We start from the raw sequence: 14809 nt of genomic DNA, 5'->3' as shown, positions 1-14809 counted from the left end.
ATCTACTGCCTAGTATTGTCCTAACTATAATATTTTGTAAATATGTAGATGACGTTTTTTGTTTTATTAAATAAAATGAAACACGCTTTGATAATTCTATTTTTTGTCCAAATAAAACATAATTAAATAACCCCTTAACACATTTAATGCAACTACGCGAACGTGCTACGTTACAATTATAGAGTTAGTGATTGACTTCTAATTTATGTGATTTATGTTACAATGTAAAAATTAAATAACCGAAAACTTTAATAAAAGTTAATTATTTTAATTTAACGTAAATTATTTCTGTTTTGAAATAAAATTCAAATGTAAATAGGAGAATTATGTAATTAGTCACTATAGCTTTAATTCACAGTTTTAATTATTTTATCGTACGTAGGTAGGCCTACATGTTACAACACTTACTAGAGTTCCCAGGTTATGGGTGAATTGGAATTATGAAATTAGATAAATCATAGAACATTTAAAATCATACAATTTATATTCTGATAAATAAATATATTTCAAATACTAGTTTTATTTATTTAAAAAAGTAATTCTAATAATATTATTTATGTACTTCCCATGTTTTTTTTTTTAATTTAAAGTAAAAAAAATATATAAAAAATCTTAAACTCATAAGTGTTTGACGACCCAAATTATCCATGTCTATGTGATACTAACTTAATAACAATTATTATTAACATTAAAACATTAATGACGAAAAATTGATTCTATAATTATTGTCATCGTTGAACTAAAACCACAGAATCAAGCAATCTTTTTACTCCAATGGTTATATCTGTCGTCTAAATAATCTCCCCCACTCCTAACAATTTCAACTTGAGTCCTTATCATAATTAACAATTGTGCAAATAACGTGATTGATAATAAATAACCATGTAATATTATAAGCATATATTATCATAGTAATATTATAAGCTGGTAAATTTTGTTTGTTTTCCCGGACACGTAATAAATATATTACAATAGAATTACTTATAGTTAAGGATGTTTCACACTATGATAGCTGGTTTAAGGAAAGTCTTAGGCTATACAGTTGTTTGTTTTATTATGTGAGCGCAGTCATAAAGGAGACTTTGCCTTTGGTACGCAGGTCTTCCAAGCGTTACAACTACAGATACAATTATAACTCTTTAACTGAAAGAACTTCAAAATGACTTTACAATTATGGTCATAATTTTTTTTATTGAAAATACTAAGTCCACGCTTTTTATATCATTAATTTAATCGTTTTGAGTAATATGCCTTATTCGTCAATGGTTTGACACGAGATTTTAAATTAATAGGCCAAGCTAAAATATAATTAACTTGGCGCCAAACCCAAATAACTTGGGTACCTACTATTTTCACTTAGCGATATAAACAACTTCAGGTATTGATAAGGAAATATATTAATTATAATAAAGTAGTTACAAATTATATTATTGAATGATAACAATGCTTGCGAGTGGTTCACATAGTATGTAAAGGTAAAAAGTTAAATGATTTCAAAGTTTCAAACTTTAAAATTATTTAACTCATTGAGATCAAAGTTTCGTAGTAAACATTTATTAACTCAAGAAGGCGCGCCGATCAAGCCCTTTCCAATCTGCTTGATCCTTTGGCTTTTCGTAGAGATCACTCTGCATTTTCTACCAAAGCGCGATTTTTAAGACATTTTCTGCCTCGCACATTTTTCGAACTGATACGACTTGGGAACCTTCAAGAAACAAGCGTACTCCTTTCTCAAAGGCCGGTAACGCACCTGCAAGCCCCCCGGTGTTGCAGATGTCCATGGGCGGTGTTAGTCACTTTCCATCAGGTGAGCCTCCTGCTAGTTTGCCACCTATGTCATAAAAAAATGACCTTAAGTTTTCGGGAAATGGGCGAACGTCGGTTATAGCGCGTCAATTGAAGCTGTTATCTAACCAGGAAACTACTGAACCGATTACGATGAAAATAAATCCGTGATTGATCAAATCTTAGTCGGCATCATGACATCATAATAAATATGGTTTCCCCGATTATCTCATAACGATCTATAACAATGACTACGTACATTTTCCATCTATTCTGGTACATTCAAGTGCAGTAGAAAACTCTTGTTATCCTATCCTAGGTATAGAGTATGAATGAATCAATGACTTACCTAATATATTTCTTGAACATCACTATAAACTATAAATCACCAGTTAAAAACAAATATAATATTACAACATGTATATCAAAATAATCTAAGTACATACATATAAAATATAACACAATTCACATTTAAAACGTCAAATGTTATGAGTAAAATTCAGACTTGCAAACAATGACGGAACAACAAATCCTTACCACCAGTGAAACTATTGTTAAATATTCACATAAATAAGTAGTGATGTAAGTGGTTATAAGAATAAACGTTACTTAATAAATATTGTGAGTTTAATTTAGTAAATACATATAATTTAATTCATATTACAGGGTTTACACAAAGTCAAGTAATCAAGCAAATAAGAGATTAAATTGTTGACTGTAACTCCTTCTAAGTACAGATAATAATATAAGAGAATGGATGTATTATGCTTTTTAAATAGCGTAAAGCTTGAACTTTTTGGATTGGAGCACCGTATGACGTCACCGACGCCTGTTAATGGTGTTCTGAAAATTAATCGAAACAATTCTTCGATTTTCAATTCGTCCAACGATAACTAATCATGGAACATTCGATGTTTTTATTGTTTTCCGGTGAAATATTTTCGACGTTGATCGACGAACCGTTTTTTGATGAATTATAATTTGATAAAATTTCCGCAAATCCTGTATCTAACAAGTAAAAAAATTGTTCAAATTGATCAGTGATTGGTGCAATTCATGACCAATTAAAATTATTTTAGCGATCTCTAGGATTTCTTTTCAGCCAGCATATTTCCTGCAATGTTTCCTTCTAAAGTTTACCTTTCTGCAGTTAGTTTTCAAGTATTGACCAGTTACTAAAAATCACTGACCATTTTTGACCAATTCGGACTACTTTTTATGAGGCCAAATTTCATGAAGCGGGCTGCTTAGTAGATGAAGCTGTAAAAAGGTTACTGTTAGCAAAGCTATCGGGATTAGTGTTTTTTTTTAATTGAATTTCTTCCTTTTCTTAATTTCCTAAGCATGTTTTATTTCGTAGTCTCTTACCCTTCGCAGAGTCTTATAAGAATAAACTAAATATACCGTTAGAAATTAAAAGTATAATATAACAGAAACAGATGTATCGGATGATTAAATTTTATAAATTATATTCATTGTTTATTTTGATTCAATGCATGAAGCTAGACTAGTAAGTGGCCCAATTGGACCCTAACTATTATGTAGAATATTTCTTACCCTTTATTATCAGCTAACCTTAGGATCTACGATGTTGTCCTACCATGTACAGTTTTAAAAGATCGTATCAAATCACATCAAATTAAATATATTTTAAATTTAAGTGCATTTTTCAATCATCAATATTTCAACTCTACCAGCATTAGAAAAAAACTACCTAGAAAGACCAAGAGCGATAAAAGTGAAAGTGAAGTCTGAAGGCTGTCTGATTTCAGAAAATCGCTTAAGATAATATCTCGCGTTAAAATCCAATGTACAAGATATTATATCTTTCTAGATAGGTATTATCTCATTTACTTTACAATATCAAAAGATACCGTTTATGGAAATTTTGGTGCAAAAAAACCGAAAGAACAAATAATATCTTTGATGACATCTTATCAATAATTGACCTATTTGTTTCTAATAGTTTTAATCGTTTTGATTAAAAACCAACTGGAAAAAACTACCATAATACGAATTGTGCTATTATAATGACATAAACAACTTGAATTATGATAATTTGGCAATAATCTTATGTATTTGTTTTTAGAACAGCTACTAAAATTTATTCAGCACACGATAAAAATATCGTAAATTGAAAAGAAAATAGTCTCATTATCTATAATGATATGTTTACGTCTTCGTTTTTGTCCTAGTCTACGTCTTCGTCTTTGTCCTAGTCTGAGTCTGCGTCTGCGTCTGCGTCTGCGTCTGCGTCTGCGTCTGCGTCTGCGTCTGCGTCTGCGTGACGTGACGTGACGTGACTTGACGTGAAAACGCGTTTATATCAATAATTACTGACACCATTTGAATGAATGATTGTTTCTGCGTTAAATAGTTTGTTGATATAATTTCTAAGTTTAAGAACTTTACGAGCCAAGAAAGCGAACATCGCTTAAATAATAAATAAATAACTTAAAATTCAGCTAATAAAGTAGTCACGTGGTCAATTTCTTATCTCTTTTCATAAAAAATAATGAATGTCTTCTATGCCTTCCTACCGATTCCGATCCGATTGTGATGAAGCGTTCATGAGTTGTTCTGAACTTGGTTTCTGGCCCAAAAAAAAACATTTTTTTTTCATTGTTCATGTTTTTTGTAGACCCTTATACTATCTATGCCCTAGAGTTACTAGTTATAAATATAAAGGAAACAGATATACGTATGTACAAACATAAATTAAATTAGAGAAAACTGATAGTTCCACTTGAAATTGCAATTTATTCTATTACAACATAAATGAATAAAGTGAAAAATTTTGGATTTTCCAATTTTTTTATCTTAAGATAGAGATCTTTACATGAAATATTATATTATCTTCTGTGTTGTTTTAGAGTACCTAAAACACCTTTATAGATACATTAAACGGTTATGGAAATCAAATTAAATAATAATAAAACATCTACATAATACGTAAAATAAACGACGACGACAAAAAAAAAACTTAATCATACTATATTTTATTATCGGTAAAAAATTAGTGGAAAATTTTAATTTGTATATGGAATTTATTTAAAATAATTAGGCAGGTTGGAGAATGGGTCACCTGATGGTAAGTGGTCAAAACCGCCCAAAGCCATCTAGAGATAAATATTTACCGTCCCTTGTCGGCGTCACCAACTAATATACCGTTTGCGAAAAGACTTACCCTTTTTGAATAGCCCGCTTATAGCTTTATATTATCTAAGTGTTACCGTTACCATTACCTAGTGTAACATATTCTGCTATTAATCATAATAATAAAATAAAGGCTCACAAGAATTAAAACCAAAGGAATATATTTATATTTAATCGTTAAATTTAACGGAAGCATGTCGTAATTACATGTAATTGGAAATGGAATGAATTTAATTATTTTTAATCTAATCATTTAATTTTGCTTAAATATATTTTATATTTCTTTCACTGTTTATTTTGTTATTGTAATTTAAACAAATAAATAGAATTGTCGTTTTTATATTATTTCAGTTCAAAGTTTAGTTAGTTTAGGCTAACATTATAACTTATAAAGCTATTTGTCTGTGTTATATTATTTTAATAATTTTAAAACATTAGGAGTTATTTGAAAAGTCAAAAAAAAATAATGTAAGTCTATCTTAATCTATACATATAAGTAAAGTAAAGTATCCGAGATTTCCGAAACTGTAGGTCCGGTTGGTTTGAAATTTATCAGTTAGGTACTCCATACGCGACTCTCTAAAAAAACTTCAGAGGAGGAGTATCATATAATTGGAAGTTATTAATTAATTAATAAACATCAGTATGTGTTTATACTTACAGTTTTAGTTTAGCTTTCAATGTACATATAATTATTGTTTAATTTTTTTTAAATAGTTGCCTACAATTAAAAAAAAGTAAATGTATTCAGTAAGTAACAAAGGCGTGGAAACTAATTCTATTTATAAATATATTTAAAAAAAAAAGAACAAATTTAAATAATATTAACTCTGTGAGAAATTACTCTGTGGACAAAGTAATCGATAAAACCCGCGATAAACTTAAGTCTGAATAGCTACTTGAAATCAATAACTATTAAAGAAATTTTAGTATTGCTTCATTTACTTTGATACGTTGCCATAAACGTGTTATTTTAGTTCAACAAATTATTACAGAAAATTTTGATTATGGTGGAATACCGGTATTAGTGACAAAATATCTTGATGACTTCACCTCTCTGCAAATAATCTCATTATTTTATTTTAACGCTGTTATAAAATCCCAAACACAATGGAAGTGAATGAAAATTATAAAAATGTACCGAAAAAATGTAGTTTCGAGGACGCGTTAAATATAACTGGTAAGTTTTAATTATTCTAATTAATATCTATGTTCATCCTCTTTTTATAAAACTACGTACACATTAATTTCTAATAATTAATGTCCCACTTAGACTTTTGTTATTATTAATTTTTATGGCTAATCTTCATCAGTCATATTTGACATTATTATATTTTGGAAACCTATAAATATTTTATTTATTTATTTTACACACAAGTTTTGTTTACATTTTTCAATATCAGCCCTGAATTCCATCTGTTATATTACCTTTGATATAATTTATATTATAAATACGAAAGTAAAGTTCCCGGCTAAATCACTGAATTTAAAGCAATTTTTTACGAAGCAAACTTTAACCCAAAGGACGGGCATATACTTTTTTCACCCTTTCCAAGTTGGCGAAGCCACGGGTTTTGTTAGTTACATAAAAAATAATTTATAAATGCCAATCTAATGCCCTTATATCTTTCTTGCTATTACATTTAACAAATATTTTAATATATTTTTTTATAATATGTCATAAGAATATTATCGTTGTATACACATTACCCTGCGTGTATATATAATGTCTATACTTAACGATAAAATGAATCTTGTAATATGACGATTCTAAAATTCTCTGAACAGAATATTTGTTTTTTTTTTTAAATTTTGATTTTAATTTTTTTTACACGCTACTCAATTGAGACATCATCGACAAGGTAACGAGGGACGAATCCCCTAGTTTTCCAGAGACATTCCGCCCCTCTATATGATTTTATTATTTGAATAAATATCACCCTCACCACTTAGCTTCGAATCTACTTGTTAAAGCCCATTTTTGTATGAGTATTTTGAATATTATTATAAAAGTAAATTGACTATTTAATATTCGTACAGGTTTTGGAAAATACAACTTTACTATGCTGCTGGTATGCTGCCTACTGATCTTAGCCATGTACATCGACATATTCGGGTTCTCGGTGGTGTTGCCAAGTGTTGCGTGTGACATGGAGCTCACGACTTCTCAACAGGGCCTGCTTTCTGCGGTGCCTTTAATTGGTAAATTTTATTATTAAAATTATTTTACTTGGTGGTGGGACTTTGTGCAAGCCCACCTGGGTCGGTACTAACCACTCATCAGGTATTCTGCTGCCAAACAGCAATACTTAATATTGTTGTGTTCCGGTTAGAAAGGTCAGTGAGCCAGTGTAACTACAGACACAAGGGGCATAACACCTTAGTTCTCACGGTGGATGGCGATGAAAGAATTAATATTTTTTACAGCGCTAACGTCTACGCTCGGTGGTGACCACTTAACATCTGTTGCCCCATATTATCGTCCGCCTACCTTTTACCTAATAAACATATTCAGGATCGTAGATGCAATTCAACGGGGAAATGCTGCTAACATTTTAGCCAGCATTCCATTCGATCATTTTGACAGTAGGCTTTTATTTCTATTTGTATATAATTAAATGTAATTTTATTTATAAATACTATTAATAGAAATACAATAATTAAAAAATATATTAAAACAGAAAAGTCAATACGGCCCAGTAATTAAAAAACCTGAAAAACGCTGGCGAGCGTATGTTTGTGCTTTAACATGATCAAGAGCCGAGATGGCCCTGGTAAGAACGCGTGCATCTTAACCGGTGATTTCAGGTTCAAACCCAGACAAACAAAACTGAATTTTCATGTCCTTAATTTGTGTTTATAATTCATCTCCTGCTCGCCGGTGAAGGAAAACATCGTGAGGAATCCTGTATGTGTCTCATTTCAAAGAAATTCTGTCACATGTGTATTCCACCAACCCGCATTGGAGCAGCGTGGTAGAATATGCTCCAAATCTTCTCCTTAAAGGGAGAGAAGGCCTTAGCCCAGCAGTGGGAAATTTACAGGCTGTTAATGTAAAAAAAATGTTTAACATCATCTCTTGATCTACGATGAAGGAAATCTTTAAGAGGTCATCTGCGTTTATCTGGTGAAAACATATGTATATAGCTCTTCGCTCAGGAGGACTGGAGGGCTAAGCCCAGCTAATGTGGGACATCTACAGGCAATTACTTCAGTTATTTTAATGCATAAATATACTAAACATCTTATATGTATAATCCTCTTTTGTATAATTGAATGTATAATAATAGGTAAGGTTACAAACAGACCATAACCTCGTTACGCTCCATTTCTCTCGATAATTGCTTACGCATAATGTAGGTCATAAACTCCCCCAGCATATTTTTTAGTTAGACGACCAAGATACCAGAATAATCCCTTTGAAAATGTTACGTGCCAATGAACACATAAAAAAAGAAGCCCAGACGTTTTGCAAACGATGCTAACTAAAAAAGTTTTTAATGTATGTACTCTTATGTTCAGGAGTGATGATATCTTCGTACGCGTGGGGTCTCGGCGCTGATACCATAGGGCGACGTACAACATTACTAATAGCTATGCCAATCGGCATGCTCCTAAACTTAGCTGCCAGTATAGCGCCGAACTACATATACTTGGCCGTATTCAAGTTTTTCTCAGCCAGCTTGTAAGTACCACTTGAATTATACAACAAGGTATTAATCGCCCTCAGTATGTTAATCAAAGTAATCCACTTCGAGTGGAATAGTAAATCCACGAGGTTTACCGATATTATACTTATTAATTGAAGTTGAAAAACTTTTGTTACTATTTCAGCACGTCATCAGCAAACGCAGCTGCGTTTGTTCTGCTCGGGGAAAGTGTTCCAGCTCGATATAGAGGTCGATTCATGTTCTTAATGGCGAGTGCGACAATGTACGTGCAATTTGTTATATGTGGTAAGCAAAACTAATTTTAACATTTATTTTTATTGAATATAAGGCATACTAGCAAATGTGTCAGCTGATGAAAGGTGTTTAGTATAGACATTGGCACTAATATATTAACTCTTACAATGTCATCCCTGAGAACTTATATGTTATGTCCATTATACCTTTAATTACACTGATTCAACTACGCTTCAAGCCGGAACACAATAATGAGTATGGCTGTTAGGCGGTAGAATGTATCATGACTGGGTGCTACCTAGTTAGAAAGGCCTGCCCAAAGCTCTACTAACGACTGCAGGGCTTTGACATATATCACATCTTATCCATATATATATAACCTCGTTTAAAATATGTATAGACGGCAATAATTGGTCACAATGTTCAATTAAAAAAAAATTAAATATAATTTAAATATCAGATGATATTTCATATTCCCTGATGACATACATACACTTTGCATACTGTAAATTTTAACTACAATTTAAACTACACATTGAAAAGAATATTAAATTGTTTATTACTATGTTATTCTAGTTATTGCTCTACCCATAACTGGGATCTCTTTCGTCATTGATGTATCTTGGTTATCAATGACCTACCGACCTTGGAGAATGCTGCTGCAAATCATCAGCTTGCCGGGCATCATTGGAGTTGTTGGAATTATATTTCTTCAAGAAAGTCCGAAATTTTTACTCAGTAAAGGAAAGGAGGAAGCTGCTGTTGAATGTCTAAAAAATATATTCAGGTGGAATAAAGGACTAGACAAGGAAAGTTTTCCCGTAAGTTATACTAAATTATATTATTTAACAATATGAAATAATATATAAAACAAAACTTTATGTATAATTTTCACTATTTAATTCTTGATCTTGTTAAGTAAATATTTAAACAGAGTCCCCCGGTGTAGATCCTATATAAGCTTCTGATGTACTGACAAATATTATACATATAGACAATTTAACCACTTTTTACTAATATGTAATATTCCTAACACTTTATACTTCATATGTTTTAGGTGAAATCAATTTTTTTAGAAGAATTTGAAACACCGAATAATGCAAATGTGTCATTTTTGCGTAAAATGTGGAATCAAACAGCACCGCTTTTTAAACCACCTCTTCTTAAAAACTCGCTGAAACTATACTACATTCTGCTCTGTGCTTATATGACGTAAGTAAATTTACCGAATATATAATTTACAAACTACACAATTAAAAATTTACAAATATTTCCGATATTTCCGATTATTGATTTTATAACAGAAAATCAATAATCGGAGATCAGTTAGGAATACAATTAATAAAATATCTATACTATTACTAAAAATTTTACGTCCAAACCACTGAATGAATGAATGAATTGTACGAATTTTGGTATGGAGTAAGCTTGAACTCAAGGGATGGATATAAGCTTCTCTTTGTACTGACGACCCCTCAAACGCGAGTAAAGCGAGCGACAAATGTACAAACCGTACCACGCCGGAAACGTCGCCGGAAAGTCGCGTCTAATAGAGATGCACGTAAGAGATTAATCGATTTCCAATTTCAAAGATTTTATCGAGGATATGACTAAAAATAATCGGAAACCATTAATCAATCAATCTAATCAATCAGTAACGTTTTTAACTTTAAATTTAGTTATGTCAAATCGATCATGATGACAATCACAAACATTACATTTTTTACATTTTATTTAATTTGATCAATTTCCGCTATTATAAAATACAAAATATAAATATATATATCCGCAAACGAATCGAATTTCATTCGAGCATTATTCAGTTAAACATCCGTATGTAAACTTCCGCTTTAGTAATAATAATAAGAAGTAAGATTTTCTACTAACTAATCTAAAATAATATTAACCAAGCATATTTATTTGACTTTGTCGTATCTAAGAAATCAGAGTATATTAAACAATTAGTATTACTTCATATTGACGTTACGCTGGCTTCTCGCGACTTGTTCGTATGTACGTATTTGTCGAATCCTCATTAGTCGGTAGCTTCAAAGACCCGTTTATCAATGGCAGCAGAAAGCCATTTTTAAACGTCCTATCAGCCATTAGCAATACAGACATGTTTATCTATTGGTATTATGTAAAAAAAAAGTATTTTTATTAAAGAAGGATTGCTCTAAATGCTCCTATTTACAATTGCCGAAGAGGTCAGGATCGATCTTACAACTTTTTACATCACTAGTCGGCCCATAAACCATTGCGTTATTGAATTTTAATTGTTTTTTAAAATATGCTTTGATATGAATAATTCATTTAAATACAAAATATAAAGATAAAGATTTTGAATAATTTTAGTTCAACGGGCTACACGATGTGGGTACCGACGATGACAAATGCCTTCTTCAATGGAGAAGATAGCGCGGGAAAGACTTTCTGTGAAGTTGCAAGTACAGCCGCCACTGCTTCAAATAGCACTGTAATACTTCCAACAATCTTTCATATTTTTGGTTCATGAATATGTAGCTATTTCTGCAAAATCAAAGCGGACAAATTGTAATTTAAAAAAAAGGCAATTTAAATTAACAAAGCTTCAGGAAAATTTAAAGCAACAAAATTAAAACATTTTGTACAATTTATGGCAAAGTAAAAGTAATGTTTCGGGTATAAAGAGTATATATATATATATATGAGTATATATAGGATATAATATATATAACTTGATGAGCAAGTAAATTATAGTACATGTAAAAGTCCAATTTGAAATTATTTATACATTAGTGTTCAAGGTTAAAATTATAATAACAACACCAATCAATAATAATATTAGTAAAATTAAATCTAAAATTTAAACATTATTTTATATTTTTATATTTGTTTACAGACTACAACCGATTGTGATAACGTAATAAAACCCATGACCCTCTACGCGGTCATGTGTTACTCTGGACTATCCGGCTCTTTGAACATCGTACTTACTTTTGTGGTAGGACCTCTGGGCAAGAGAAAGACAACCATACTAGTCTTCTCCGTCGCTATAATCTGTGGAATCATCCTCCTGTTTATCAAGATTCCAATCATGAGCATCGTTCTGTTCTACTTCTTTTTGTACGTGGCGCTTATTTTGGGCAACGTCAATACTTATATAGTTGAACTAAACCCTACATATTTGAGGTAAGTGTTTTTCTAAATAATTAAATGATTAATTATTCCTATTTGTTTATTTTGGGATATAAACTTATTTAGATGACTAAATTCTAATAGAATTACATACTATGAAATAAACACAATTGAATACTACATAGACTTCAAAATCATTGATATAATGTAAATTGACATAAAGACGGGTGTTTGAATATTTAGTTGTTGAATAAAAGAGCCAATTAATTTAAAAATGTATATAAAATATTTAAAAAGCTGAAAATTGAACAAATTTTTCGCGTGTATTTTTTTGTTGTTAATTCCATTTCATATTTGGTGGAGAATCAAAGATATTATGCCTATTAAACATAAAACCTCAGCTTCAAAAAATAACCTCACAAAGTCCAATCATTGTCTCACCATTGATTAGTCGCGGGATATTTATTTACTGTTTAGTATCTTATGTCAAAAAAAATTTGTTTCAGAGGTATGGCGACATGTTTGTCCGTTGTAGTTGCACGTGGATTCGGATTTATAAGCGTCCAATTAATTGCCAGCTTACTCGCTGACTATTGCACACCCATGATCTCTGGATACATTGCTCTTGTTATTTGTAAGTAAATTGTATTTCATGATTTACGTCTGTTTTTTTATAAATGAACTTACTCAAACCATTTCCTCTTTCAGCTGGACTATTGGTATCGTTCTTCTTACCTCCGGATAAATCACCGAAAAAAGATGACATCGAAAACAATATATCAACAAACAAGAAAAATGAAATAGAAAGAACTGAATTATAGTATTATTAGGATTTAAGCTAGTTCATTTATAATAATCGTGTTAAGATATATTACTTAAGTTAATTTTACTGTAAATAGGTACCTACTAAAGTAATTCAAACAACAAAAAAAGACAAAAATAAAAAAAATTTAAAGCCTGCTATAAGTTTTATTTAATACCGAATTAAGTATGATAAATTTCCCAAATTCCCAAAACTTCATGTTATCTAAGTCATCGTGATCATCAACTGATACAGTATCCATTCGTTATCAAAGATATTTAAGAAATATATCAGTTCGCATACAACTCATTTCAGTATATATTAAACAGAATGTATGTAAGCAATAGTGTGTAAGAATAAATTTTAGTTTAAAATATGCTGCTGGCTGCACAACATTAGTCCTCTGTAGTGACCACTGACACATTAAGAGGACTACAAGAGCTAAGTGCCCTTGAGAATCGCACGCACACACTTACAAAATCGACAAAAACGGCAAGCCCGTGTACTAAGGGCTAAGCGAGGTAACGAGATTACGCCCAAATATTCTAATAGATGGCGCCAAACCGAGCGACGTAAGATCAATCATAAATCTCATAAAAAATAGATAGGACAACAGAATTATTTTTATTTCTTTCGATGTTAGTTAACAAATGATTATGAAATAAAACTGATTCAATTAAACTTACAATATTTTTATTTATATTTTGTATACAATAAAATAGACAGTTAGTTTTAACCTTTTTTTTCTATTATTTATATTATTATACCACAATTTTTAACATTTTATAAAAGTTTAATGATCTATTTATATAATAAAATCGTAAGTGTTCGAAATCTGTAGTGTAGTGACCGTGGGGTAACATATAGCGGAGTATTTGTTCGTTTTATTAATATTGGTTCATAAAGAAAAAATATATATTAAATTAAAAAAAAAAAATCTAAATATTTACTAGAAAAAAATGTTGTCAATTCGGTTTGGTTGAATCATTGATGAATGAAAGGTTAATCATAATAGGTTTAATCATAAATCTCATAAAAATAGATAGGATATTAGAATTATTTGTATTGCTTTTGACTGTTATTCAAAAATGATTAAAAAATAAAACTGATTTAATTAAACTTAAAATATTTTTATTTATATTTAGTACTACAAAAAAAAAACATTTAGTGTTAATTTTTTTTAAAAATTTTTTATTTAATTTCACTTGTATGTATTAATGTTATTACATTTGTCCTGGAATCTTGGAATAAATATTACACCCACTTTCAGCTAAAAGTTGGCACACATATTTAATCTCGATGACAATGCACGATTCATGAATTGCTGCTATATTCAATCCAATATGGCGGACGTTACAAAAAAATTTAAATTTATGAATTACGTACAAATGACACTTCTAAATATTCTAGTTCTCTGGTTCACAACAATTACATTTTTTTTGTTACGACTTTACTTTTTTTTATTATTATTAAAATTAGTTCATACATAACTTTAATTCTTATTATAAACAATCGATAAAATTAAACTCTTACGCAATATAAATAGCTTCCGTGTTATTGTTTTCGACTTTCTTTATTCTGTAAAAAATAAATATATGTTAGTAATTACATTTTTATTAATTATAAAATTATGTATTTAAAAAATATGTATCTTAATATGTCATAGTAGTTATAATGAAAAAAAAATGCTTCGAGTTCATGGGGATCGAATGTAGTCACTTGATCCCCATGAAAGTCAATTGATGTTTTCCTTCCTTTAACCAAATACTCTATCGTAATTATTAAGAATTGCTCGAAAAATCTGATTATATGAGAACTGATTGCACATTTTTCTAATAGATGTTTTTAATATTCAAAATTTATAAAAAAAAAATATGTTTACTAATTAAATACTCTTACCTTTTAATATCGTTCATATGTATGTTCGGCGCTTGATTTATATAAACGTTTTTTAGTTTTCCTCACGCGTTTCACTTTATTTCCCATATTTACACAATTAAAATTTATAACAAAAAATATTATTAAAAATCAAATGCCTAATTAC

The 14809-nt window shown here is 30.1% G+C and overlaps 1 protein-coding gene across 1 annotated transcript; it reads left to right on the top strand.

The window, feature by feature from the left end:
* The first annotated feature begins 5892 nt into the window (after nt 1-5892).
* LOC125067325 (organic cation/carnitine transporter 7-like) lies at nt 5893-12818 on the top strand. Its single transcript, XM_047675863.1, has 10 exons — nt 5893-6121; nt 6982-7143; nt 8464-8626; nt 8776-8897; nt 9423-9667; nt 9904-10058; nt 11202-11322; nt 11728-12017; nt 12470-12597; nt 12672-12818. The coding sequence occupies exons 1-10, from the start codon at nt 6052-6054 to the stop codon at nt 12782-12784; spliced, it is 1569 nt and encodes a 522-aa protein (XP_047531819.1). The 5' UTR covers nt 5893-6051; the 3' UTR covers nt 12785-12818.
* The last annotated feature ends 1991 nt before the right edge of the window (nt 12819-14809 follow it).

This window comes from Vanessa atalanta, chromosome 11 (assembly GCF_905147765.1).
Source record: "Vanessa atalanta chromosome 11, ilVanAtal1.2, whole genome shotgun sequence".
Lineage (NCBI taxonomy): Eukaryota > Metazoa > Arthropoda > Insecta > Lepidoptera > Nymphalidae > Vanessa > Vanessa atalanta.
This window is presented reverse-complemented; position numbering and strand designations above follow the sequence as displayed.